This window comes from Phoca vitulina, unplaced genomic scaffold, assembly GCF_004348235.1.
Source record: "Phoca vitulina isolate PV1807 unplaced genomic scaffold, GSC_HSeal_1.0 scaffold2, whole genome shotgun sequence".
Taxonomy (NCBI): Eukaryota; Metazoa; Chordata; class Mammalia; order Carnivora; family Phocidae; genus Phoca; species Phoca vitulina.
Genome location: NW_022589705.1, coordinates 81,793,407 through 81,820,919, shown reverse-complemented (window position 1 = coordinate 81,820,919; position 27,513 = coordinate 81,793,407). Strand labels below are relative to the sequence as shown.

Here is a 27,513-nt window from a genome sequence, read left to right as displayed (position 1 = left end):
TGTGGCTCAAATTGGGGGGCGCCTGGGTGGCTCAGATGTTAAGTGTCTGCCTTCGGCTCAGGTCATGATCCCAGGGTCCTGGGATCGAGCCCTGCATCGGGCTCCCTGCTCAGCGGGAAGCCTGCTTCTCCTTCTGCCTCTGCCCCTGCTTGTGTTCTTGCTCTCTCTATCTCTCTCTTTGTCAAATAAATAAAAATCTTTAAAAAAAAAATACTCAAATTGGTGCTTTAAAAGATCTCTCTCGGGGCGCCTGGGTGGCTCAGTCGTTAAGCGTCTGCCTTCAGCTCAGGTCATGATCCCAGGGTCCTGGGATCGAGCCCCGCATCGGGCTCCCTGCTCGGCGGGAAGCCTGCTTCTCCCTCTCCCACTCCCCCTGCTTGTGTTCCCTCTCTCGCTGTCTCTCTCTCTGTCAAATAAATAAATAAAATCTTTAAAAAAAAAAAAAATCTCTCTCTCCTTTAATGATTGGTTAAATTACTGGACTGGAGGAAGATTTTTCTCAACTATCAAAGGACTCTTATTTGGGCTTCTTTTTCTTTTTGTTATTCTAATTACACAGTATGTTATATCCCTAGGGCAAACTGTCTCTGCCATTAATGACCATCAAAACCAGTACACTCCAAAACCTGACCCCTCTTTCTCAGGTAACATACATCCAAAACTTACTTCCAGGGATTGACTGTACATACCTTAACACTCTTTGCAGGACAAAAAGCCACTTGAACCTGTCTGGGCCTGGCCCCATCAAGTTCACTTGACCACTCTAATAGCGGAAAAACGTCACGGCTTCTCCCCGTGGATCCATCTTTCCAGAATCAAGACTGCTCCAGCCCCGGATAAGGAGCCCTCCTCTAAGTACGCTGTTGGAGATCTACACCTGTTATTCAAACGACATACCTAGAGGCTTAGAGACCCATGAATCCGGCCCATTGCTAATCCCTACTCTCTTCCATTCAATCATTCTATGATATTGTCTTAGAAAACTTCCTAAATACTTTCCTCCTGAAACTCTCACCATTTCTCCTTTCCAATTCCAAGACTTTATTCTTGACCTTTTTCCCTCAGGGTGACCTCTCCCAAATTTACTTGGTCAGAAATCATAACTTACCTGGAGCTGTCCCCCCGCCTTGATGTCCTGCTCTCACAATACAGTCCTCAGCCCTTTGGGGGCTAAGCTTTGTCTTTCTCATCATAACCTTCTTTTGGTTTCCTCCTTCTGGGACCATGCAACGCGAGGATGGTTTTCCTGGAAAGAAACCTCCTCATGACTATCCTAACTCCTTCCCTTCTTAGGACCCCTGGCCTCAATACCCCTACTCCTAATTATTGGTCCCCCTCTCTTTAATCTCTTTGTTAAATTTGTCTCTTCTAGAATCCAACAATTCTCCCGTTGATGGCTCAACAGGGATTCCAACCCATACCATAGGAGGGTCCCCTCCCCAAATCTCATGGACCCGGCCGCCAAGGAATTTCACTCAAATCGCCTATCAGCACATTAATATAATACCATGCTCTGGTATATAACTGCACAGAACCCCTGATGGACTGACAAGTTTAGGTAAGGACATCTCTATGCCCCTCATTCAGCAGGAAGAAGCTACTGAAGATGAGACGTCCACCCAAATGCCAAAGATTTGTCATTGTCCATCTGTCGGGGTGGGGGGTGGAGGTAGAGGCCACTTTTAGGCAAACAGGCTTGAGCGATGGAATGTAGAAAGGGCTCACAGCAACCACCTGGCTGAGTACAGACAGGCCCATCAGGCGACCCACCTCAAAATATCCACAGGCCCGAACTAGCCAATGGGCTACTTACAACGAGACACAGCTACCAAAAAGGGGGAAGATTCCATACATCACCACATCCTCATCTCCCCCTTTATAAACAGCTACCACCCACTGCCCCCTTGCAGACAGCCTCACCTCTGCTCCCTTGTATTCAGTATTCAGTAAACTTCTAGCTCCGTTGTTCTGCTGCAGGTGAATTTTTTTTTTTTTTAAGTAAGCTCCGTGCCCAACGTGGGGCTTGAACTCACAACCCTGAGATCAAGAGTAGCATGCTCAGGGTGCCTGGGTGGTTTAGTCAGTTAAGAGTCTGTATTCAGGGGCGCCTGGGTGGCTCAGTCGTTAAGCATCTGCCTTCGGCTCAGGTCATGATCCCAGGGTCTTGGGATGGAGCCCCACATCAGGCTCCCTGCTCTGTGGGAAGCCTGCTTCTCCTTCTCCCACTCCCCCTGCTTGTGTTCCCTCTCTCGCTGTGTCTCTCTCTGTCAAATAAATAAATAGAATCTTTAAAAAAAAAAAAAAAAAGAAAATTCAAAGTTAGGGACTGAGGTAGCCTTGGAAAAACTCCCAGAAGTGAAAATGGGCAGAGGCGTGATGGGTTGAAAGCACTTTCATAAAGGGAGCTCCATAGGACACTAGTTCTGGACGATGTCTCATGAACGAGTAAGCTGGGAAATGCTGGGTTAAATACTCAATCCAGCAGGAAATATCAAGAGGCAGCATTTCAAACACCATGAACTAGATGTTCCGATCATTGTCTAAGGTTAAACAGGTTTCTTTATGGCAGGACTGCTCAGAGCCCTTACCTTGCTGAATGTCAGAAATGTGGGGCAGACTGCGATGTTCCTCAAATGCGTAAGTTGCAGTGTCTCAGACCCAGTAATGTGCCTCCTCGGGTCCGCTCAGCCTCACCTCTCTGCTGGCCCCTTGGCTCCTTGTTCACGGAGACCCTGGATGCTACTTCGGCCTTGGTCGTGGCCTCATCCATCCCCTAGCTCTGGCGGCTGACTTGGCGTTCCCTGCATTAAGTCTGGGCTCCCGCCGAGCCACTGTCGCGCCCCCTTTGGTGGTAGCAGCAAAAGCTCCAGCACCCACGTCCAACCTAACTGGGCCCCGGAGCTCTGCTCCCTCCACCGCCTGCAGTCAGGTGGGCCTTCGAGCCTCCCCCCTCTCCCCCTGCAGCTGCCCCAAGGGGTCAGGTGGTGCCACCTGGCAGGTGCAAGGGAATTAACACTCTGGGAGGCCGACTTCGATCCTGAGACAGAGACGAAATCCCCTCCCCCCTTCCCTCTGATGCACTGCTTTGAGCCGTGCTGTGTTCTTTATGACCTGCTAGAAACATCTCACGTGACTCAGCGAGCCGCGGGGCGGGGGAGGCTCTTGGTGAAGCCGCCGCCAGCTCAGTAATGCCCCACATCGCATGTGCTTCACTCCTTTCCTATCCCGCTGCCACTTCCCTTCACTCTGGCTGCCCTGGGGTCGCACCGAGGCTTCAGCATTGAGGCTTTGCTTCAGTCTCAGTGTTCTGGAGAACCAGAGAATAAGGCATTGAACCAGCTTCTTGGGGACCCCCTCTCAGGGCCAGTTTTCCACGGCGATCCCATTGGGAAATGCTAGTTTAAAGAATTTCTTCTTTGATGGGATGGAAACAGACGGAGCCTGCAGCACACATCCGGTCAGGCCCTCTGTCCTGGCCTCCCCCGGTCATGTCCCCCACCCCCACCCCGCCCCATGCTGAGCTCTTCTCTCCAAAACAACAGGCTGAATGAAACCCCAGCTCTTTTGGTAATAACAGAAAGAGAGCGCTGTGCATTTATTGAAACAACATGTAACACAAACTCAGTTGCCATCCACTATGTCAGGGATGGGCTTGACACAGTACAGTACTTTCTAGGCCTGTCAGTGCTACCCAGCTCTCCCTCCCGGGAAAGGAAGAGGGCAGCTTTGTCAGCCTGGCTTCCCTCCCCTCTTTCTAACACCAGCCGGTCACCCAATGACCAGGCATTATCATACAAAAGTTCCTTTACAAAAAGCACCAATTGGCATACATATACAAGTATATACAAAAAAAATCACATTTAAAAAATGTACAAAATATTCCATTTTGCACCAACGTAGAAAAGTGTCCTGTGTGGTTGTTTCAAGCATGTTTCCAATTCTGGTTCAGTGGCTGCTGGACACAGCAGTGGGGGTCCTACTACTAGTCCCTGCTCTCTGAGCAGAGAGAAGACACGCCTTCCCATTGCCCCTCCTGGGGCCCCGACCCCTCCCACCCTGGGCCTGTCATCAAGGCAGCTGGGCCCATCCCCACCCTCCCCAGTCTCTCTGCATTCAGAAGGTCTCTCCCTCATCCACCTCCTTACTGTCGTCCTGCAAGAAAAAGACAAAGAAACACAAGGTGAGACAGGGCCCGGGGGGAGGGCAGGAGTGGAATCCAGGGCTTACCAAGCCCCAGTGACAAAATTATCAGACTCCAGTTCCTGCCTGGCCTCTAGAATTTAGTTGTCACAACACCATGGATTGCACATCCAACACAAAACTCCGAAAAAGTATCCTGTATTTTTCAACTGGATTGGAATTTAGTTCCAATAGTAACTTGGCTTGAAAAATGATATTAGCAAACATGTGCTGATTAGCAAACACGTCCTTTCTATGAGCTGCTGTGTTAAATGATGATCTCATTTACTCTTCCCTAGAATCCTTTGAGGTCAGTAATATCATGCCCCCATGGACAGATGAGCAGCCCCAGACTCAGAAAAGTTGTGAACAGCCCAAGATTATACCATTCGTCTGTGGGAAAGCTGCGATTCAGAACCCAGGCTCTTAACCAGGCTCTGCAGCTCAGAGAGTTTTCTAAATGACTTGCCCAAGGGCACGTGGGTGATCAGATGCCCCCAGGGGCCCGCGGAGGCCGGGACTGAGTAAAGCCGGCAGGCTGACAGCGGTGGGCGGAGCAAACTGGCAGAGGGGGGCGGCCCCTGCCCGGCGCCAGCTCTCTGGGATTAGGGAGGGGTGCAAGCATTGTTAGTTCTTCCCAGATTTTCACAAGAAGGTGGAAATCCAGATTCTTAGTTGAAATTTCCTTTAAAAAAAAACAAAAAACCAGGGGCGCCTGGGTGGTGCAGCCGGTTAAGCCTCCAACTCTTTTTTTTTTTTTTTAAAGATTTTATTTATTTATTTGAGAGAGAGAATGAGAGAGAGAGAGCACAGGAGAGGGGGGAGGGTCAGAGGGAGAAGCAGACTCCCTGTCCAGCAGGGAGCCTGATGTGGGACTCGATCTCGAGACTCCAGGATCATGACCCGAGCTGAAGGCAGTCGCTTAACCAACTGAGCCACCCAGGTGCCCCAAGCCTCCAACTCTTGATCTTGGCTCAGGTTGTGATCTCAGGGTCGTGAGACGGGGCCTGGAGCCTGCTTGGGATTCTCTCTCTCTCTCTTTTCCTCTCTTAAAAAAAACAAAAAACCTGCCCCCCCATCTCCTAATTTTTAAAATGTTGGCAGCTAATTTCAAAAATTTTAAACGTTGTGTTGGCCAAACAAAAGTTCTCAGTCGGCCAAGCCTGGCTCCTAAGTCCCTTGTCTTTTATGTCTGTTATACTGTATTTTGCTTGCCACTCAGGAAGGTCATTTAGATATAAAATGAGAGCTTTTTATTATGAATAGTTTGGGTTTTGTTTTGTTTTGTTTTCTCTAAAGATAAAGGGAACAGGACTTTACCTTCAAAAGGTATAAAACACATATTAGGACCATCACCACAGATCGGCATCATCCCCACAGTCCAGCACAGGACTTTGCCCACAGTCAGGATTTCATGTTGTTGAATGACTGAACGAACGAACAGACGAATGAAGGTAGATGAATTTCTTACCTTCTGCCTTTCTCTCTGTGGACTCTTCCTCTTCCTGATCTTCTTCTTCTTCAATGAACTCTTCCTCTTCCTCATCTGTGTGACAAAGAACAACTGTGTTAGGATGGGGCCAGTTCCTCAGAGGAGCTGCTCCAAGGGGCACCAGGCTGGAGACAGCACTTATCCAAATGCCTTCCCACACCCAGTTGGGACTACACGGCCATGTGGTGACATCTGCGGCCCGGGAGGTGACGAGCTTGCCATACCTAAGCTGCACAGAGGCCCTCTCCCTCCTCCCCCTGGCCTCCTCCTTCCTTCCCACACCCCTCCAAGGGAGGGAGGTTCAACACACCCATTTGTTCTAGTAGCAACAGCAGTTCCTATCACTTGACTTGCCAGTGACCAGAGGGGACTTTGGGGAAAGCACACCTGGTGCTGCCGCATGTCCCCCATTAGGCAGAGACACATCACCTGGGGAGAAAGGACTCCCTGGTTCTCAGGGATCAGAGTCCTTGTCTTGAAGGAATTTGCTGAGCCTTTGAAATCTGCTTGCCTAGCACTCCTTGTCCAGTTTTCCTCATTCCACAGCCTACAAAGGGGTGGCTGTGGGGTGGGGGCCGCTCCTGGGGCCATCTCCTCGATAGCTCTCTGAAGCTGAGCCCCAGACAGACGGCGACCTGTGTCCTCACCTTCCCATCCTGGGACATCGCCTTCAAGCTCCACTAACAGGGAACTTGTCTGTTCTCCACCACCCCCCACCCTCTCCCAAGCCTCTTCCTTAATGCTTTGGGCCCCTGAGGGGGTCACCAGAGAGCCAGGGTATTTGTCAAGAGTGTGTAGGGAGAGGTTTGAAAGAGTTCATGCCTCCAAAATGTCAGCCCAATTTCCAGCTACATAGCTGGGACCTGTGCATAACCCAGGGCTTTTTGTTGTTGTTGTTTATTATCACAATTATACCCAACGCTGGATGGGGCCCTTGGTGGGGTCCGCGTGGGCTACTTACTAGCTGTGTGGCCTCCAGCAAATTACTGACCCTCTCTTGGCTTTACTTCCGTAACTACAAAATGGAGACGACGATAGAAACTACCTCATGAAGTTAAATGACAGAATATAACGAGCGGGGTATTTTGGAGCTCTGAGCATAGCTTCAACACCAGATTCTGAAAGCTTGTGGGACACAACACAAGACGTGCCAGTTCTGTCTTTCTCAGCTGGTCCTCGGAGCATCTCCTCTCAAAGCAACACAACACTTAGCAAAACTGGATCTGCTCTCTCTTTCTCTGTTGCTAAATAGCTACCTTGCAACCGTGTGCCCTCGAGCAAATTATTAAATCTTTGCTCTTCATCTGGTTTCCTCATTTCCCCTTATTACTTTTCCCTTATTATTGTTACGGTTGTGTTGTGATAATTATTATAGGTACTCTATGATAGAGTAATTAGAAACAGAAATGAGGACATGATACAGGTAAATTAAGGTGCCCGAGTATCAGAGATGGCATCATTCAGAAGCTGAAGCTAAGACCAGCCTGAGGCAATAGCTAGTTATTGTCTAGTACCTGACAAACTCCTCTGCATCGCTCTCTTACTTGTTGCCAGAGCACCATGATGTGGTCATTATTAATAGGACCACCTCTAATTTTTAAAGGTAGAAAATGCAGTGCAGGGGTGCCTGGCTGACTCAGGCAGAGGAGCATGCGACTCTCGATCTCAGGGTCATGAGTTCGAGCCCCATGTTGGGTGTAGAGATTACTTAAAATAAATAAAAATTACAAAAGAAAAAGAAAATGCAGCTCAGAGAGGGAGAGGGGCTCACCAAGGGTCACACAGATAACAAGTGGTAGAGCCAATATTTGAACTCAATCTGCCTGACTCCAGTTGCCATATGCTCTGTTGCCCCGTGCCTCCCTGCAGTGGATCCATACATAATCTACTGAGCAACAATTATGTGCCAGGTACTGTGCGGGCTCTGGGCTCATGCAGAAGTTGCCTATATGAGTCTGGCTGTTTGCTAGTGTACCTGCCTCCAGGTGGGGCTCGGCGGCAGGGAAGCAGATTGCCAGGGCTGAGGCAGGGAAACAGACGTATGCCACCACCACCTCCTTTACCTGTCCCAAAGTCGATGGCCCTCAGGGCGTCCGCTATGTGCTCTAAGTCCAAAGTAAAGTAGTCCATGTTTTCAAAGCCCTGTTCTGTCTTCCCCAGCTGGCAACCCTTGGAAGCTTCCACAATGCTGTGGGGGAGAAAGAGAGAAAGAGGGGGGCAGGATGAGATTTCTGGTCCTCAGTGAAAGAAGGGGGTGTCTTAGCTCCAATTCACATCAGTGCACGTATGTGTGCCCACGCCCATGCCTTGCACCCTAGATGCTCCCCTGGAGGGTGGGGTATTGTCTCTCCAGTCACAAGCAGAATGGGGGGGCCAAGAAGGCAGGGGATGCAAAGGCCAGGAAAGCTAGCCTGGGCTAAGACCCTCCCAGCCAACCTAATGCAAAGGGGGAGGCGCACCGGACAGAGATCAGAGGCCCTGGTGGGAGCTGGGGCCTTGGATCATAGTCCTGGAGAGACACTGACCTTTTGATGAGTTGCTTAGCACTCTGTGGGGAGAAAGAGAGAGAGCAAAGGGTTAGCAGTGCAGAAGAAGTGGCCCCAAGAAATCGGCAAAACCAGTGATGGTGGCACAGATGGGCCTTGGTGCCATTCCCTAGCCTCGTTGGGACCTGCTCCCTGCCCTGAGTTGAACAGCACTTGGGTCTCTTCCTTCTGTTCATGGACTGCACGGGTTTTGGGCATCACTCTAGGACCCTTCTTCCATTGTCATGGCAGGATGCTTGGATTTTCCGGGTATCATTCTAAACACTCTTAAACCCCCAAATCTCCAAGATGAGAATCATACCCTAATCACCTTTTTATACCCAGTGTCTAGCCCAAAGCCTGGTCCACAGTATATGCTTAGGAAATTTTTATTGAGCTGTGAAATCTTATCGTTGATCCTTTTATGTACCCACCCCCCGCCCCCCGCCCCAACAAGCTTTTCTAGGGCAGGGCTGTGTCTCATTCATCTCTGTTGTCTCTGCCTCTGTGGCTGACCTATAGAATGTGCTCGGTGAATAGTCTCTATGTGGACACTGTATTTTGCACCTTACAATGCCATTTCACAAACATCTCTTATTTGATCCTCACAAAATCAGTTAAGAGGAAAGAAGGGAGTAATCATTGCATGCCCATTTTACAGATGAGGACACTGAGGCTTAGAGCTTTAAATGGCTTGCCCAGGGGCACATGGGTGACCAGCGATGGAGCATGACTTGCACTTTAGTCAGAGCCGGTGAGTTGAAGTGACCGTCCACAGCCTCCTCGTCCTGCTCACCATGAGGAAGATGGCCCCGCCAGGCTCGTCCAGGGACTGGATGGCCGTCTCCACCAGCTTAGTGGACTTGTCCAGTTGTTCCCGGTACTGCAGGATGAGGGCCTCGATGAAGCTGAGCTTCTCCTCCTGCTCTCGTGTGATCCGCTGCAGCAGCTCACTCTTTTTCTCGTCCAAAATGGCATACAGTACATCAAACTTCTGGCTCAGCTCTTCCTTCACCTGGTGACTGTTCTCCTGGGGACAGAAATCAAAGAGTCACACCCTGTGGGGTCCTTCTCCCTATATCCCTGGGTGTGCTAGGAATCACAGGTCTGAAGCTGGAAGCGATCTTACTACACCTCCATTTTACAGAAGACAAGATGAAGGCTTAGCAAAAAGAAAACACTTGCCGAGGTCTCATAGCCACTTAGCAGACCAGTAACGTTTGGAGGCTGGTGTCATGGAGAAAGCTAGCCCCTTCCTCAAAATTAGAGACTCCAGGGTCAGATGGGATGATCGATTCTGGGCCCCCTGTGTGCTCCCAAGTCACTCTGTCCCTCCCCCCGGCCCCCATTTTAGGATCAAGATTGGATTCAGGAAGCTCTGCCTCAGTTGGTCCTAGCAGGGGTGGAAAAACAGCCCCTCCTCCACTGGCTTCCTCGTTGAGGCCCCTTCTCTCCAACAGAGATGCTACATCTCAGTTTCCTTACCTATAGAATAGGCATAATAATAGTATCTCATCAGACTGGTGGCATCTCATGAGTAGTAACTATGCATCCCTCCTTCCTTTGAAACCATCCTTCACACAACTCTTTATCCACCGGGAGTATGATGATCCTTTCCCCCCAATCTCATCTCCAGGCCCCACCCCAAGTGGAGATGGAAAATCATGGATGCTCTTGCAGAGATAGAAAAGTTTCCTTCTGCCTCTACAGTCTTTCTACTCACAGTGTGGGCCCTGGACCGGCAAGCTGGGCAAATCCCGGGAGTTTGTTAGAAAGAAATGCAGAACCTTATGCCTCCCTCCAGACCTACTGAATCAGAACTTGAATTTTAACAGGATCCCAGGGTGATCTGAATGCACTTTAAAGTTTGAAAAGCTTTAGTCTACCACACACTGAAGACAATGCTCTGAAAACTACTAGTGCTGAAGAAATACTGAGAATTATTGCTGGGATGCTCCCTGAAGTCAGGGATCAGGTCTGTCTTGGTCACCACCCCATCGCCAGAGCCTTTGACGGGGCTTGACACACAGCTGTGTTTCAGAAGCATTTGGTGAATGAGTGGATGAATGGATTAGTTGGTCCGCACTCCACCATCCCCGCTTGAACACCCCAGCCTCCAGGCCCCAACCAGTAGCTACAACCCCCAGGTGAGCCTTCACCCCAGAGACCAGGCTGCACTGAGAGACTTCGGACCCCAGACAGAGCTCTTTTCCCCCTCACCTTGGTCACTCGACAGGAGTCCTCCAGCTGAGTGATGATGGTCTGCACACGGTCGTTCCCCGCCACCAGCATGGAGATACAGTTACTTAGCTCAGTCTAGATGGCGGGGGTGGAGGGGTGGGGGTGGGAGGGTGGATCAGGAGAGGAGAAACAGAAATAGTCTCAGGGCCTGTCTTCTCGGGAGTGGCACCCTCCTTCCCCTCTCTGCTAGAAAGAGCCTCTTTCTGAGGTGCTCCTCAGGTCCAGAGCAGAGAACAGCAGAGAGATACTGCATCCCTGATATTACAAATGAGGCCCAGAAAAGCAGACATGAGCAAAATACAACAGCAACGTACTGTCAGAGGAGGGGTTTGTTTCTAGGAAAGAAGGGATGCAGAAAAGAAATAGAGTTGGAGAGTTCTAGAAGAGAGAGATCAAGAGAAGAGTGGGAGGCAGGGAAAAAGTGTACCGAAAGAGGGGCTGCAGCTTACTGCATGGGCAGGATGATGGGACTCCCACAGGCCTGGGGGCCCCGGGGGAAGGTTCTCGGCCACTTTCTGCCGCAGGAGAGGTAATCAGCACAGGAAGAGGTATCTGGGGCCCAAAGCACGCTGGGATTTAGAAGTCGTGGCCTGAGAGGACCCTGGTGGCCTGATCCAGGGGTCTGTTCTCTCCCCTGTGGCCACACCCAGGTGCTCTCAAGTGGCTCTAAGTATAACCCATGAGCTCAGCCACCTCCCGCTGCGGCCTGGGAAGTCCCTCCAGAGGGACTATTCCTGAAAGGCCGGCTCAGCAGAGGGACAGGGATCAAATCCACATCCTGAATCATCTGGCCGTGCCCCACAGGCCCAGGCTGGGGGTAGAGGTGGCACTGGTCAGTACCTTCTGTCCCTGGAAGACGCTCTGCAGCGGGGCCACCTCACAGGCCTGGTGAGCCCCAAACACCTTGCACATGGAGCACGTGGGCATCTCACACGTGAGGCAGTAGATGTTGATTTTCTCATCTTCGTGCTCCTTGCACATGGGGTGGCTGCCCTTCTGCAGGGGCCGACTGCAGTGGAGAAGAATCGCAAATCAGACCGGGGTGGGGGGCGGTCCAGAGTCCCTGTCTCCTCCCCAGCTCCAGGGTGCCACCCCAGATCTAGGACCTGAGCCCTCAGTGACTGGCTTCCCCAGTCCTTTTCATTTTCTGGAGACCCAGAAGCAGGAAAGCCAGCGATGCCACGGCTGTCCTCATATCCTCGGACTCCAAGGCCAGTGACGGAGTTGGCCTTAGGCCCCACCAGTGCCGAACATGGGAAAGCTTATAGAATCCCAGGGTCGGGACGGGAGACTTTTTGAGAAGAGGAAACTGCACCCCAGAAAGGTGAATTGACTTGCCCAAGGCCACCCATCAAGTCAGGGCAGGGGGGGCAAGAGTGCACTTGCGCTAATTATAGTCCCCGTAGCGCTTGGTTACTGCAGGCCGGACTCTGAGCAAAGCGGTTTATACTCATGGCCTCACTGAGTTCTATATTTAATCCACCAGACTGTAACCGCCATCGAAACAGGGAAACTTGCCGGTTCTTCTCATCTCTGCTGTGTATGCGTGGCAGGGAGGAGGTGGTGATTCAGGGCAGGTGGAGAGAATACATCAGTAAGCACGCCGTGAGAGCGGCCCCAGGCTCCGAGAAGGAAGAAATGTGTGGGCCCCAAGTCACACGACCAGAACCCGGGCAGCCCAGGGATGGCTAACAGCTCAGCCTAAGCTTTGACTTAAAGTCCAGAAGGTTTTTTTTTCCTTCCCAAACACACATTCTTAGAATGCTTTTCTCCCTCGGTCACGTTCTCTACTTAGGGACTCTGGTATGTTATTTGTTTCTCTCGGGGCATCAGTTACTTCCTATCTGAGGCTCAGTTTTGGGGGGCTAAGTCCTCCCTCTCCATACACTCGTTTAGAGCCAGCCCCATGTCTACACCGCTGCTGCTTTCCCAGCCCCTAACCCAGCAAGCATCTCACAAATGTCAGATGGTGACTGTCCCCTGTCCACGTCAACGCCTCACCTCTGAACAGCCTTGCACAATTGGTCACACCCCAGGCATTATTACCTCCCCAGGTTCTTAAATAGTCCCTTTCCAGACTTATCTTTCTTTCGTCTTTGAGCCCAGGGCCCCCCCTGCTGGCAAGGGGTCTCCCTTTGCCACCTGGTTCTACCCCCGCCCGGGGAGGGGAGCTCCGGAATGGCAGTAGCTGCAGAGGTGAGGTAAGATCCTGAGGGTCCGGTGCCCGTGCCCACTGCCATCCCCGATGCCCATTCTCCCAAGCCCAGGCATCAGCACCTGGGTTCAAATCCAGACTGTTCTGCCCCTCACTCATTCTGTGACCTTGGGCAAGTGATTTCACCTCTCTGAGCCTTGGTTTTATCCCAGAGCTACTGGGATGTATGCAGAGCCTAGCACAGAGCAGACCCTCCAAAAAGGGCAGCTCTCCCTGCCACTGGACTATGAGGAAAGGCCCCGAAGGGTTCCGACATAACATGCTCTTCATAGGTCGACACTTCAGGGCAGGGGGCTGCCATACTTAGGGGCCATATTGATTTTATTATTATGAGAATGATCAGGGTGCCTGGGTGGCTCAGTTGTTGGGCGTCCGCCTTCGGCTCAGGTCATGATCCCAGGGTCCTGGGATCGAGCCCCGCATCGGGCTCTCTGCTCAGCGGGAAGCCTGCTTCTCCCTCTCCCACTCCCCCTGCTTGTGTTCCCTCTCTCGCTGTGTCTCTCTCTGTCAAATAAATAAATAAAATCTTAAAAAAAAAAAAAAAGAATGATCAGCACTCTATCTGCCCTTTTGTAGTTTGAACTCCAGCAACACAGAGGTAATACCAGTTCGGAACGTTCGCCGTGGAGTAGTTAGACAGGCTCCCTCCCTGCTTCACCGCTTGCTGAGTAGCCCTGGGCAAACCTCTGACCCTCTCTGAGCCTCCATTTCCTCACTGGAAAATGAGGGTAAGAATGCCGAATGGATTACCGTGAGAATTAAACAGGGGTCATGCACGGAAAATGCTTAGTACGGCGCTGAGACACAGGAGGTTCTCCATAAATATCTGATACATTTAACATTTCCCATCAAAACCCTATTTGAGAGTCACAATAACAAACCTTACCATCCTCTTCTGCAGACAGGGAGAATGAAGGCCAAAGACTCACCCAAGTTCCCACCGTGCCTTAGTGACAGTCGGACTCGCCAACGGTTCGCCCGGTGAGGGCTTTTTCTCCCTAAGACTGGTCTGTCCCCTGTGCTTGGGCAGGACACGGCCTGCAGGCAGCACTGGGTGACAGTTTGGGACCAAAGGGCCTGAGGGCAGGAGCCTGGAAGTCTTGCCCGGATTAGTAAAGAGCCCCCTGATGGCCGTGTCTCTCCCCGGGTTGAGGCCACACACTGCACAAACTCCGATCCCACAAATTCTACCCAGGACAGAGCTGCTATTTCACAAACAGGGAGGCTTGGGGCCAGATCTCTGAGGCTGTTCTCGGCCATTTCTCTTCCCGGCTGGGAAAGCTTGGGCAATTGACGTCACCTCTTTGAGCCTCAGCTTCCTCATCCGTGAAATGGGGATGATGAAATTCGTGCCTGGTCCACAGGATTGCTGTGGATCAGCAGGAGGAAGCTTCCCCAGGGCCCGTGATGACAGCTGTTACCTTCACTATAGAGAGACCGGCTGTGTTCTCTCTGGGCGTTTTTCTCTGCTTGTCACGGCCACTTAGCTGGTCCCAGTGCATCCCTCTCCCTGTCACATCTCGCCCTTCCCCTGGTTCCTGTCTCAGTCTCTCCTAAGAGGGCAACCTAATGTGTGGGCTCTTCCCGTTCACTGAGTGACCCCAAGAGCCCGTGTTGGGGGATAGAGATGAGCCTCTGCTCTGCCGGAGGAAGAGAGAGATGGCTCTCTGGACTGGGGAGTGTAGCTCTTGCAGCCAGGCCACTGGATCCCCGGCAGATGGGAAGGAGCCTGGGAGAGCCAGGCCCAGACCGGCTGGGGAGGAAGGAGGGGCTCCTGACAGCTGGGCGGACTGACCTGGAGCACTCCTGCTTGTAGATATCAATGATGTTCTCCACCAGCAGATTCCTCTGCAGGCCGTACACTCCGTGACGATCCATGATCACCTCGTGACGGCAGGAGGGGCAGCGGAAACGGCCTCCAGACATGGACACGGAGCCAACCCGGTTAGTCCAGAAGGGATTTGCGGCCTGCAGGTGGCAAGGGCAGAGGTGAGGCCTGGGACAATCTCCAATTGTCCTTCTTCCTGCTTCCCCCAACCATTCATGTCAAACCATTTGACCTGGAGCTCCCCATCCTGAGATGAGAGCGAGCCCACTTATAACGGGGAGCCCCTGAGAAACACCTAAGCAAGTTTGGGAGTCAGCAGACCTAGGTTCAAGTCACGGTTATCCTCTGAATGACCTTGTCGCCCCAAGCCTCCAACCCATTCACTCAACAGGCATTATCATTAGACCTAGCTCAGAGGGCTGCTAATTCAAAGATAAAATTGTGAGACAACATTTTGTAAAGTGCTTCTGGGAACCTTGAGTCCTGCCTCCCTGCCAAGACACTCCTCCCATTCCTTTGTTAAGGAGATGGATCCCCTCCAGCCCCATATTAGAGGGAAGATGCCCCTTCTGCCCAGTGTCTCCTGGCCACCCTCCTCTTCCTAAAGCTCTGGGCCCCCTGCCACCAGGGAGCTGGCTCCAGCCCCAGGGGTCTGGTTTCTCTCTCCTCTCCGCCTGCCTCTCCCACTTATCGCCTGAGGCATTTGACTCCTGATTGGAGAGTCGACTGCGGGCTCAGGGCAGCGGTGGGGGAGCTGTGGGGGAGCTGTGGGCAGGGTGGGAACGGGAAACAGGCGTCCTGGAGGAGGAATGGGGCAGCCAGAGCCGCCGCCGCCGCCCAGCCCCCTTCAGCCCAGAAGCCTCTGCTGGGGCTTCGCTCTGGACGGGAGAAAGCCAGCTCTGGTTTAGAAGTCCTGGACTAAGAGAAAATGGCTTTCACCGCAGGAATACTCAGCGGCCGCCTGGGGCCCAGGACCCGGCGCTGCCCAGCACTGACCTGGAAGATGTCATTGGCACACTTCCGGCAGAGGTTGTGCTGACAAGGCAAGATGACCACCGGCTTGGTAAACATCTCCAGGCAGATAGGACAGATCAGCTGCTTCTCCAGGTTCTCCATGGGGTTCCCATCCTGGATCAGGCTTGATTTATAATCCATATTGTCAGGAGGTATGGGGGTTCACCTGGCTGCCTCCTTCACCTGCCTCGCTCTACGTAGACCTGGGGTCTTGCCTTTGTCACAAAATACCCACCCAGCCTCTTTGTCTTCTCCTGGTGCCCGAATTCTGTCTTGGTCTGAGGCCCCTCTGATATTTATAGCTGGGTCCTGGTCACATGAGCCCCAGGAGGGGACCAGCTGAACATTCCGATGCCAAGTGGCTGGCTGGGGCTTGAGTTTCCTCCAGGCCTGAAAGACCGGCCCTCTCAAATCACATGTAGGGATGAGCAATTGCTGTTCTCCCGGGAGGAGGGTCGTAAACAAGAACAGCCTGTTCGTGGGCAGGCGTGGGGGGGAGGACAGGGTACCCGAGTTTCCTCCAGAAACTAGTCTCCCATACCAGGCTGGTAAGCCAGCAAGGGGACACAAGAGTGGGCCAGTAGGATTTGCAGGATTAATAGGCCGTGATCCCTCGCTGACCTAAACCCCCTCCTCTAGAGTACCGAGTAGCTCCCAAGAAGATGGGTCAGGGCAACCCCTCTCTCTGAGCCCGTCCCTGAGCACAGAATATTGCTAGAGACCTTGAGACCCCACCCCAGCTAGCCCATCCCCCCTGCATCCACTGGCCACTAAGTTCACTCTAACGTTGAAAGGGCTTCCTTGAGACATAGTCCTTGTTTTATAGATTTTGACCCTGAGGTCCAGAGAAGGAAAGGACCTTATTCAAAGTCACTTAGAAAGCCAGTGGCAGAGCCAGGAATCTTTTTCATTCATTGGACATTTCTCTGAGTACTAACCACACGTCAGGCACCAGGGGGACCGGTAAGGGAGGAATCCTTTTCCCTGCCCTGAGAAGCTCACAGCCCAGGGAGGGAGGCAGACAGAAATAGCTCTTATGGGGTGCCATGAAGCCCTATCTGGACACTTAGAGGTTTTCCAGATGTTCCCCTCTGCTCTCTGCACAAATTTAAATGTTTCTCTATGTTCTTCTGGACATCTTCTGTGTTGGCAGGTGGAAGTCACTAGAGTAGTTCTGATGGCTATTTTTAAGGTAGAACCTCATGCAAAAGGTTATAGGGTCCAGCCACTGTCAGGTGCTGGGGCAAGAGTGGGAGCAGTGACAGCAGGCCTCAAGGATGAGCCTAAGAGACTGTGGAACATACAAGAGTGTCCAGGGTCTCACGAAAGAAGAGCTGTAGGAGAGGAGGTTAGATCACCTCAGCCTGAAGAAGAGATGATAGTTAAAGCCCTGAGACAAGACCTAGTGAGTAAGGGGTGAGGGGAGGAAATGGGAGCAAAAACTAGTCACAGAAAGAGGAGAAGGCCCAGAGGACAAGAGGCTGGGGAATTTTTTTTTTTTTTAAGATTTTATTTTTAGGTAACCTCTACACCCATTGTGGGGCTCAAACTCACAACCCCGAGATCAAGAGTCGCACGCTCTTCCAACTGAGCCAGCCAGGTGCCCCATGAGGCTGGGGAACTTTAAGGAGAGGGTGGTCCCCACCAAAATGTTAATGGCTAGTTTTTGCTGAGCACTTACCCAGTGCCAGGCACTGTGCTAAGCGCTTCGTACGAGTTATTTCATTTTATCACCGCAGCAGCCAACAACGTAAGAACTGTTCTATCCCCATTCCACAGATGAGGAAACTCCAGTACAGAGCATAAAATAACTGGCATGAAGTAACACAGCTTGCAAGAAATGGCTCTAGGACATGAACCCAGCCTTGCTTGACTCAGGAGCCCAAGCTCCTTTTTTTTTTTTAAATAAAGATTTATTTATTTATTTTTAGAGAGAGAGAGAGCCTGTGAGCAGGGTGAGGGGCAGAAGGAGAAGGAGAGAGAGAGGAACAGACTCCCTGCTGAGCACAGAGCCCAGTGAGATGTGGGGCTCCACCCCACAACACCGAGATCATGATCAAGCCGAAATCAAGAGTCTGAAGCTCAACCCACTGAACCACCCCGGTGTCCCCCAAGCCCTTTCTATCTCTACTGAACTGCAGGTCAACACTGCCAGGCCAGCTAAGGGTTGGAAGAGGGGGAGTGTTGAAAAGAGGCCATCCCTTCTTCCTTGCTCGCACCTCGGTTTTGTTCAGGTATCAGACAGCACCGTTCTCCAGGCAGGTGGACCTCTCCAAGGCCACACAAGACTAAAGCTTAAACCTATCATGGTAATCCCATCGCCCTTTGCCTAAGTGATATAGGTATGGCCTAGGAGACCAAGGGTTCATGGAAGTGGGCTAAAGATAAAGGATTTCCTCCCTCATAAAAAGTGAAGTGCAAAAGGAAAGCTTCATTCTTGCCTTTGAATGGGGCTGTGAGAGGGTGGGGCAGCTAGCTTGCAGCCGAGGGGGGACAAGTCTCAGGGAGACATCCCCTCCCTGAAAACAGCAAGGAGAGACTGTAGAAAGCACAGGTGACATCGATGCAGTCACTGTGCTGCCAGTTTCCCTGGACCTGCCCCCCTCCTGACTATTTAAGATCTGAGATAACAAAGGTCATCATAGTGTAATGATCTGTTACTTGCAGCAGAGAACACTCTGTATACATTCAAGACTCCACCTCCTATATGCCAACGATCCTCACAGCTCTAATTCCAGTTTACCTCTCTCTCCCTTAAGCCAAAGATCTGTTGGAGATCTCTCCTGGGATGTCCCAACAGCACCTCGAACTCCTCATACCCCCAAACAGAATGCACCATCTTCCCCCAACACCTAGCTCCTCCTTGCATTTTCCTTGCCTCGTGTCTCAGCGAACACCACCCCCATTCACCCATTTTGCACAGACCAAAAAGCTGAGAGCTCGCCTTGGGCTCCCCGTTCCCCCCCCGCCCATTGCACACCTGGTCAATCTCTGCGTCAAACATGGGTCCATCTTGGCTTCCCACCTATCATCTTACCATCATCTGTTTGTGCGTCTGATTCTCCCTTTGGACTTTGAGGGTAAAGACTGTCTCTGTTGATTCTGTACCCCCAGTACCTGGCACACAGTAAGCCCTCAACAAATACTTCTTAAATGAGTGGACTAGTGAATGAGGGAGCAACAGGGTCACTGTCAGACTTGGGAAAGATTAAGGTACCTGAGCGAGTTTGTTTTGGCTGACATGTTGGAGAGAAAGTACGGGAAGATTGGAAGAGGGGTGATGGAGTGAACGATTCAGCCTCAAAAAGGAGAAGGACACTCTATGTCTTGAGTTGGGAGGACAGGAAAGAGGAGAGGATGGAGGTGAGAATCAGGTGCTGGGAAGTGGAGAGAAAGGTTGATGACCTCGGTCGAGAGGGAGTTGAGGCCAACTTCTGAGGCTCAGCAGGGGGACGGGGAGCATGAGTGGGCGGACCAGCCGGTGCAGGAGGAAGGGCCCTAGAGAGGGCTGGAAGGGCTGTGCCCTTCACTGGTGTTTCATAACCATAGCCTTCTATTTGCGAGGGGCCATTCACATGGTTGTGTTGACTTTGTCCAGCCACACTTGGCAGGCCAGGTGCAAAAGCCACGCAAATGGACAGTGGGATCCGCTCCAGCCTGGGCCTCAGCCAGGCCAGCGCTGCTGAAAGTCAAGAGGTGAGGAAGGGGGAATTCCCACGTGGGCCATGCTGGGCATCAAAACATGTCTTGTCACTTAATCCTCCCCACAGCTCTGCGAGGGCGGTATTATGATCTCCGTTTTTCCCAGGGGGAAACAAGATTCAGAGAGTTAATTGGCCTGGCCAAAGTCACACAGCCCAAGCCACAGAGCAGAGCTGGGGTTCACATCCAAGGTGGCCTGCCTCCTAACCTGGTGCTCCTCACGCTGAAGCATTTATTGAGTGCTTATTGCGGGCCAGGCATCGTGCTAAGCCCTTCCCATCCATCCTCCCCTGTTCAGTCCTCAAAATAACTCAGTGAGGCACGGGTCATGATTTTCCCTGTTTTGCAGCTGAGCAAAGAGGCTCAGAGAGGTTAAGTCACTTGGCAAAGTACCCCAGCCAGTGAGTGGCAGAGCCAGGATCAGAACCAGGAAGTTATGAACTAGTATCATTACCAGTTGCTGGAACATACTAGAAAGCTATGGACTGACAGATGAAGAGACAAACAAGGAGTATCAGTGATGCATCTGGTCCCGACCTTTTGACTACTACATTTTACTGTTTCCCTCTTTGCACTTCTCCTTGCTTATTTATTTATTTTTAAGCTTTAATTTATTTATTTGAGAGAGAGAGTGAGTGAATGAGAGAGAGAGAGCATGAGCAGGGCAAGGGGCAGAGGAAGAGAGAGAACCTCCCTCTGAGCAGGGAGCCCAACGTGGGGCTCAATCCCAGGACCCTGGGATCATGACCTGAGCTGAAGGCAGACGCTTAATCGACTGAGCCACCCAGCTGCCCCAATATTTACTGGGTTTTTTAAATTTTTTAAAATTTTTACTCTTTATTAATGAAAATTTCAAACACCCAGAAGTAGAGAGAATAGTATAATGAACTCATGTAACCAAACCGAGCTTCAACTGTTACCAACAGTTCCCCAATCTTACTTCATCTACACCCTCACACACTTCTTTTGTCTGAAATATTTTTTTAAACATTTTACTTATTTATTTGACAGAGAGATACAGAGAACCAGAGAGCACAAGCAGGGGAAATGGCAGAGAGAGAGAGAGAGAGAAGCAGACTCCCCTCTGAGCAGGGAGCCCAATGTGGGGCTCAATCCCAGGACCCTGGGATCATGACCTGAGTTGAAGGCAGACACAACTGACTGAGCCCCCCAGGCGCCCCTTGTCTGAAATAACTTAAAGCAAATCTTAGACATCAAGTAATTTCATCCATAAATACTTCAGTAAGCATTTCTAACCGATAAGGATTTTTTTTTTTGTACATAATCACAATGCCACTATCATAGATCTAAAAAAAATAACAAGAATTTCTTAATGTTACCTAGTTTCCAAACCATTTTCAGGGGATGCAGATGACCTCAAATGTCTTTTTACAGTTCGTTTGTACAAATGAGATCCAATAAGGTCTTATACATGGCATTTTAGTGAATTTATCTCATTGATCACTTTTAATCTATAGTAATTGCCTTCCCTCCCATTCTTCTGTGCCATTGATTTGTCAGAGAATGATTCGGGGTGTTATGATTCTCATTTGGACATATCAGGAACTGAAGTTCAGAGAAATCAAGTGACTTGCAGAATATCACCCAGCTGAGAGACAGACCTCATTTGGGACTGCCCGCAAAGTCTGTTACTCACAGGAGGAGGTTAATGCCCAAGGGGGTCCCAGCTGGGTAGGGGCTAGGCAAGGCGGTGGGGGCAATGGGCTGGGCCTGGCGAGGAAAAGGAGAGGTGAAAGATAATAATAATTATAGCACTATTATTTTTGATTGATTGCTTGCAAGTGGCTGGGCCTCTACTAAGAGCTTCATGGCACTATTTCATTCAGTCCTCACAACAACCATCAGTAGGTCATACTTATCCCCATTTTACAGATGAGGAAAACTGACGCACGGATTGGCATATGGAGTTGCTACAAGTCCCACAGCTAGTGTAGACAGAGCTGAAAGTTGCCGATTTAACTCCACATTCTATCCTGTTTTTGATTGTCACCAGAGAGGGGACTTTTTGGAAACCTGAGATTTTGAGGACTGTTGGTTGGAGAAAACTCTGCCAGAGACTAGCAATGTGATGCCCAGCCAGCCACCCCCACCTTCGGTTTCTTGTTTGCCAGCTGGAGCGACCATTAAGAAATGCTCCCCGAGGGGCGCCTGGGTGGGTCAGTTGGTTAAGCGACTGCCTTTGGCTCAGGTCATGATCCTGGAGTCCCGGGATCGAGTCCCACATTGGGCTCCCTGCTCAGCAGGGAGTCTGCTTCTCCCTCTGACCCTCCTCCCTCTCATGCTCTCTGTCTCTCATTCTCTCTCTCGCAAATAAATAAAATCTTTAAAAAAAAAAAAAGAAATGCTCCCCGAGGGTCCCTCTGCGTCCCCAGTGGCTGGGTTCTCAGAGGAGCTCTTCCAGGGATGGATGACTGGCTGACGCAGGCCTGGGAGCAGTGATGCTGGAGCGGAAACCACCCTCCATCTCCCCTTTCATTTCCGCATAGTTTGGGGCTTGCTTAAATGTTTCCTTGGTACATCGTGGATCGGATCCCCTCCACGTGTGTGTTGTTCTCGCCCCGGCCCCCATGACCTTCCCAGGAGGGTGGGGCTGCCCTGCCTCTTCCCGTGGATTTCCCCGCGAGGCTCTGTGGTGCCTGAGCACCCTCAGAAGAGGATGGGGGGAGGACAAAGACTGTTTTTCTTACAGCTTGAGATCTCTGTCACATGCTTCAGTGTCATCCTCAACAAAGAATCATCCCAAATCACAGGCTCAAACTGATAGGTCCTTCATCCAGAGGCTAAAGACAGAACAGTTGGCAGAAGCAGGTCAGTGGGGTCTGGGGTGTGATGCAGTGCCCAGGTGCCAGGCACTGGGCCTGGCAGAGTGTTCTGGGCTCTCACCACTCAGGGCCGGGAGCCCCACACACCTCTTCCACTGGCGTCGGGTCCAGACCACCACTGTGGGCAGCTATGAGGGCTCTGGGGTGTGGATGGCCTTTAGAGAAATGGACTGCCCCAGGGGATAGGGACACCGAGAGGGTCTGCAGGGGGCTCTGCACTGATGATCCCAAAATAAAGTATTGAAAGTGCTTTATACACTGTGAGATGCAATCGTCCCTAATTATAAGGCCCTTGAGAGCAGAGCAACTACAGAGAGGCTGCCCAGGCACCAGTGGATCTGAGTTCAAGTTCAGGCTCCTCTATATATCAGCTCTGTCACCTTGAGTGGATTACATAACAAACTGTGTCTCAGTTTGCTCGACTGTAAAATGAGAGTTGGGTCAAGTAATGATATCTTTAGTCTTTTAACCCCAAGAGTCTAGGATTCTGGGTGACTGTCTGCCCCCCACACTCTATGGCTTGCTGAAAATGGATGGCACAGAGGTAGGAGTCCACTCGCCAGCATGTGGCGCATATTTGGCACATGACAGACACTTGAAAAACACTGTTGCTAATATTTTCACAGTCAGGGGAATAATATGGGCTGGCATTTACCGAACAGTTACTATGAATAAGCCCATGGTCTGTGTATTATTTATTGCTGCAGAACAGATTTTCCCAAAACTTAGCAGCTTAAAACAATACTAAATGTTGATTATCTCAAATAGTTTCTGTGGGTCAGGAATTCAAGAGCAGCTAAGCCGGGTGGTTGTGGCTCAGCGCCTGTAAGGAGGTGGTAGTGAGGATGTTGGCTGGGGCGACAGTGCAGTTTATCTTAAGACTTGCCTGGAGCTAGAGGGTCCACTCCCAAGATGGCTCACTCACATGGTTGGCAAGTTGGTGCGAAGCCTCAGTTCCTTAGCACAGGTACCTCTCCACCAGGTTGCTTGAGCATCCTCCGAGCATGGTGGCCGCCTTCCCCCAGACAGAGAGATCCAAAAGAGCAAACAGTCTTTTATGACCTAGCCCCAGACATCACACACTATCATTTCCACTATATTCTATTGGTCACCCAGACCAACCATGACAGGGTGTGGGAGGGGACCACACAGGGGCATGAATACCAGGAGGCAAGAATTATTGGGAGCCATCTTGGAGGCTGACTATCGCGGTCCGCTGTAAGTGTTTTATAGCTATTCATTTATTTATTAATTCACGAAGTTGATACTATTATCGTTCCTATTTCATAGAAAAGGAAATTGAGTCACGGAGAGATTTAGGTAACTTGCCTGAGGTTATACTTCTAGGAAATGGCTTGGGGCATTGTTGTGGACTTAATGTCAGTGTCTCTCCAAAATTCATATATTGAAGTGCTAACCCCCATGGTGACGGTATTTGGAGATGAGGCCTTTGGGAGGTGAGGATTGGTGCCCTTAGGGACACAAGAGAGCCTGCGCCCTATCTGTCTCCTCACGCACACGCCCTGAGGAAAGGCCCTGTGAGCACGCAGCAAGCTAACAGCTGTCTACAAGCCAAGGGAAGAGGCCTCAGAATGAAGCCCACCTTGCCCGCACCTCTTTCTAGGACTTCCAGCCTCCAGAACCATGAGAAACAAATTGCTGTTGTGTAAGCCCCCTAGCCTGTGGTATTTTGTTAGGGCAGCGTGAGCAGACGAGTTTGAACTCAGAGAGGTGGGCTGCTCAGCTCTTGCTCTCGAACTTTCCCTCCCTCTACTACCCAGTAATAGTAGTTAACACGGGCCCTGACTCGCCCTGCTCCCTGCCTGGTCCCTGGGCTTGTGGAGAGAGTCTCCCCTGACAGTGGGGTCCAGACGGTGCTGGGAAGACTTGCAAGGGGACTGGAGGAAGCCTCAGGGCAAACTCAAGGTCTGGGGCTCAGTGCTGGCCTGGAGGTTTTGGCGCTTGTACCCTCAGAGAGACAGTCCTGGGGGCCAGCTGCCCACCCGACCTGGCCCGCTCCCCTACCTGCCACCAGCTCGAACCTGGGGTTTGCCACCCACACCCTCGGGGCCATCCAGATCATAAACAGTAAGCAGGAGGAAAACAAACTATATTTAAACCGGCAGTTGCTCCATAAACAAAACTAAAAGACAAGTGACCGTTGGGAACAGTAGAAACACATGGAAACACCAAGTGTCAATGCCCCTAATACACTAAAGTTTTAGAAACAAGCAAAGACAAAAAAGCAATTCATGGAACAATAAGTGTCATTGCCCCTCCCCTAAAACAAAAACAAACAAGAGGCTTATCCTCACTAATTTTTTAAAATCTCATTAAAACCACAATAAAATCTGATTTTAACTCTATCAAATTGGCAAAAAACTCTTAAAGACTAATAATATACAAGTTTGGTGGACATGTAAGGCAATGGACACTGCCACTTCCCTTGACCTTGGGGGCGGGCATACAGTTTTACAAAATCAAAATGTGAAATATGTATACATGTGACTCAGCAGTTATATTCTGAGGCATCTATCTTATCCAAAAACTAGAAAGATAACAACCAAAAGATTTATTTAGCTGTAGCTAGAGACAGAGAAATAGATAATCAGCTATATAAATCCATTTAAATACAAAGATGTTTTTTGCAATCTGGCTTATAGTAGCAAAACTTTGGAAACAACCCGATGACCATCAATGGAACAAATAAATAAATTGTTGTCCGGTCATATAATGAATACCGCACAGCAGCAACACTGAACAACGATATAGAGGAAACTTAAAGACTTGAGCAAAAGAGCACATACAGCCTGATTCTGGCTTTATAAAGTTCCAAAAAGCCCAAACTAATCTAAGCTGTTGCTCGGTCTGGCTGGGGGGGTGGGGGGGTGGGGGGGGATGTTGGTGGCCTAGATGGGGCATAAGCCAGGCTCTGGGCATTCTGGCCAGGGTCAGGTTGATCTGCGTGTGGGTTATTCAAGCACACTCCCTTTGTGAGGGTGCTCTGAACTGTACCTTTGTGGACTGTGCCCTTTTCTGAATGCATATTAAAGGAAAAGTTTATTTAAAAATAAAACAAAGCAGGGGCACCTGGGTGACTCAGTCGATTAAGTGTCAGGCTCTTGATTTTGCCTCAGGTCATGATCTCAGGGTTGTGGAATCCAGCCCCGCATTGGGCTCCGTGCTGGGCATGGAGTCTGCCTAAGATTCTCTCTCCCTCTCCCTCTGCCCCGCCCCCCTCTCTCCCTCTCTAAAAAACAAAACAAAACAAGCATATCTTATGTATACATATGTAAGCATTCCTCCAGTTTAAAAAATGACATTGAACTTTCTATATTGAATACCAGTATGAAAAGATGTCAGCAATATATTGTTAGCTACAAAGCAGAAAAACAGATACCATTTATATGTACTCTGATTCTATTCTGTTAACATTATATATATGTTTATGTAAATAAACTTACATATGAGAAATGTTGTACAGGCATAGAAAATGGCTGGAAAGAAATCCCCCTGTTAAAAAGTCACTGTTGCTATGGATTAGGTCTCAAAGAGCTGGGGCTTCTTACTGAGGCCCTCTGAGGAGGCCCAGCAGGAAATCTGAGCTGCAGCTGAGTGAGCTGGGCCCTTACCTCTGTCAGAACTGGGCCCTGGCCAGCAGGGCCAGAAGGGACTTAGGAATAGGGTTTCTGGAAGCACTGTAAGAGGTGGACAGCCTGGAACCCCTGGAACAGCCAGATCAAGGCCTGGGAGAGAGCATTTAAGGGCCCCTGCTGGCCAGGGGGAGGACAGGAGAACCAGCCCTGCCCAAGGGGCCCTAGTAGTTGTGGGGGAGGGGAAGAAAGGAGGAGACCCCATTTAATCATCACAACCCTATGAAGTATGTATGACTATCTCCATTTCTAGATTAGGATGCCAAGGCTTAGTACCTTGCCTAAGGTCATGCAGGTAGTAAATGGAATAGCCAGGCCTTGAACCCAGATCTGTCTAAAGCCGGAGTTAGAGGCTGTGCACTGGCCTGGGGAGGGAGGGGCCCAAGACAGCCGAGATGAGCAGGCTGCCTTCAGCAAAGACTCAGAACCCTAGCCCACAGGTCTTTGCAGGGGTCACCTATGAGGAATTACAAAAGCAGGTTCTGCCCCGTGGCTGCAGCCACGCCACGCATCTGGGGTCGGGGCTCCACCACTAATTCTGGCCCCAGGGGCCTCTCTGTTAACTCAGGGCCGATACCTCCAGCTCCAGGTGCCAGCAGCCTAGAGGCGGGTCCCACCCAAACAGATCCCACGTGTGAGAGTGTGGTGAGTGCCCCGCGCGTCTGTGCGCAGCTGCCCCTCCCCCCGCCCCCTTCTGCCCCTTCTGCCCCCTCCTCTGCCCCTACTCTTGGGAAGAAACAAGGTTGGGGCAGTGGGGCAGTGGTGACTGGAGCAGCCTGGGGCCTGGATTCAAGTCCCTGAAGTTTGAGTCCAATGCCACCTGCCTAATTGTCCTAAGCAGCTTAGAACAAGGTAATTTACTGATTGTTGGGGGTAGGGGATGAGAGACAACAGCAACGGGTTGGGAGCCTACTACGTACCAGTTTTACTCCTTACCACTGCGAGAGGTAAGTATTAGTATCTCCATTTTACAGATAAAGAAACCTGAGGCTCAGAGGGGAAGCAGTTTGCCCAAGGTCACCCACAGCTTTGGCTCTGGAACCAAGAGACACCTAGACTTTGAGCCTGGATCTGCTACTTGGTGGTCTTGAGCAAGTTACTTGACCTCTCTGAGCCTCAATTGCCTCATTTATAAATATGATATTAAAGTAATACCCAACTTATAAAATTATTGTAAGGATTTTTAAAAAGTAATGTTAAAAAATTAAAAAATAAAAAGTAATGTTAAAATTCTTAGCATGGTATCTATACAGAGAAGGTCCTCAGTCAACATTATTATGATTAATTCAATTATCTGACCAATGCAAGGTTTCACTCCCCAAGAATATCACTACTCTAGGGCTAGGGGAAATTTTTAACCTTCCCGATCAATCCAAGAGGTCTTCCTGAGAGAAGCAGCGGTTTTGTCCCAGTTTACCCCGACACCACAAGTTCGCTGGGTGTGGGTGTGGTTGTGGTGGGGTTAGGGGTGGGGGTATTCGGGAGGAGGTGGAAGAGCTGAGGTAGAGAGAATTACCTCAGTCTGGTGTGTGAGGGTCAGGTCAGGTCTAAACATGGGCAGGTCACCAGACCTCATTCTCGGAGGATGTCCCAACAGCCTGCTTGGGCACCTTGGATGATAAACAGGTTGTCACCCTCCGAGTCCCAAGTGAACCTGATAAATCCTGGCAGAGCTGAGGGGAAGAGTGGAGGCCCATCTATAAATACTCCATGACTCAGGCTCAGCGTCCTGTTAAAAGAGCCGCATATGTTTATGGCTCTGTTGCTCTGGGGAGGCGTTCCAGCCCAGGGAGGAAGGTCTAGGCCACCCTGAGGTCTTAG

General features: G+C 50.7%; 1 protein-coding gene across 1 annotated transcript; it reads right to left on the bottom strand.

Moving 5' to 3' along the window:
• Nucleotides 1–4,113: 4,113 nt before the first annotated feature.
• Nucleotides 4,114–15,827, bottom strand: TRIM63 (tripartite motif containing 63). Its single transcript, XM_032415033.1, has 9 exons — nucleotides 15,477–15,827; nucleotides 14,448–14,620; nucleotides 11,278–11,446; nucleotides 10,417–10,512; nucleotides 8,993–9,226; nucleotides 8,197–8,219; nucleotides 7,735–7,859; nucleotides 5,622–5,725; nucleotides 4,114–4,152 (listed from the first exon to the last, which is right to left on the bottom strand). The coding sequence occupies exons 1-9, from the start codon at nucleotides 15,633–15,635 to the stop codon at nucleotides 4,114–4,116; spliced, it is 1,122 nt and encodes a 373-aa protein (XP_032270924.1). The 5' UTR covers nucleotides 15,636–15,827.
• Nucleotides 15,828–27,513: the final 11,686 nt, after the last annotated feature.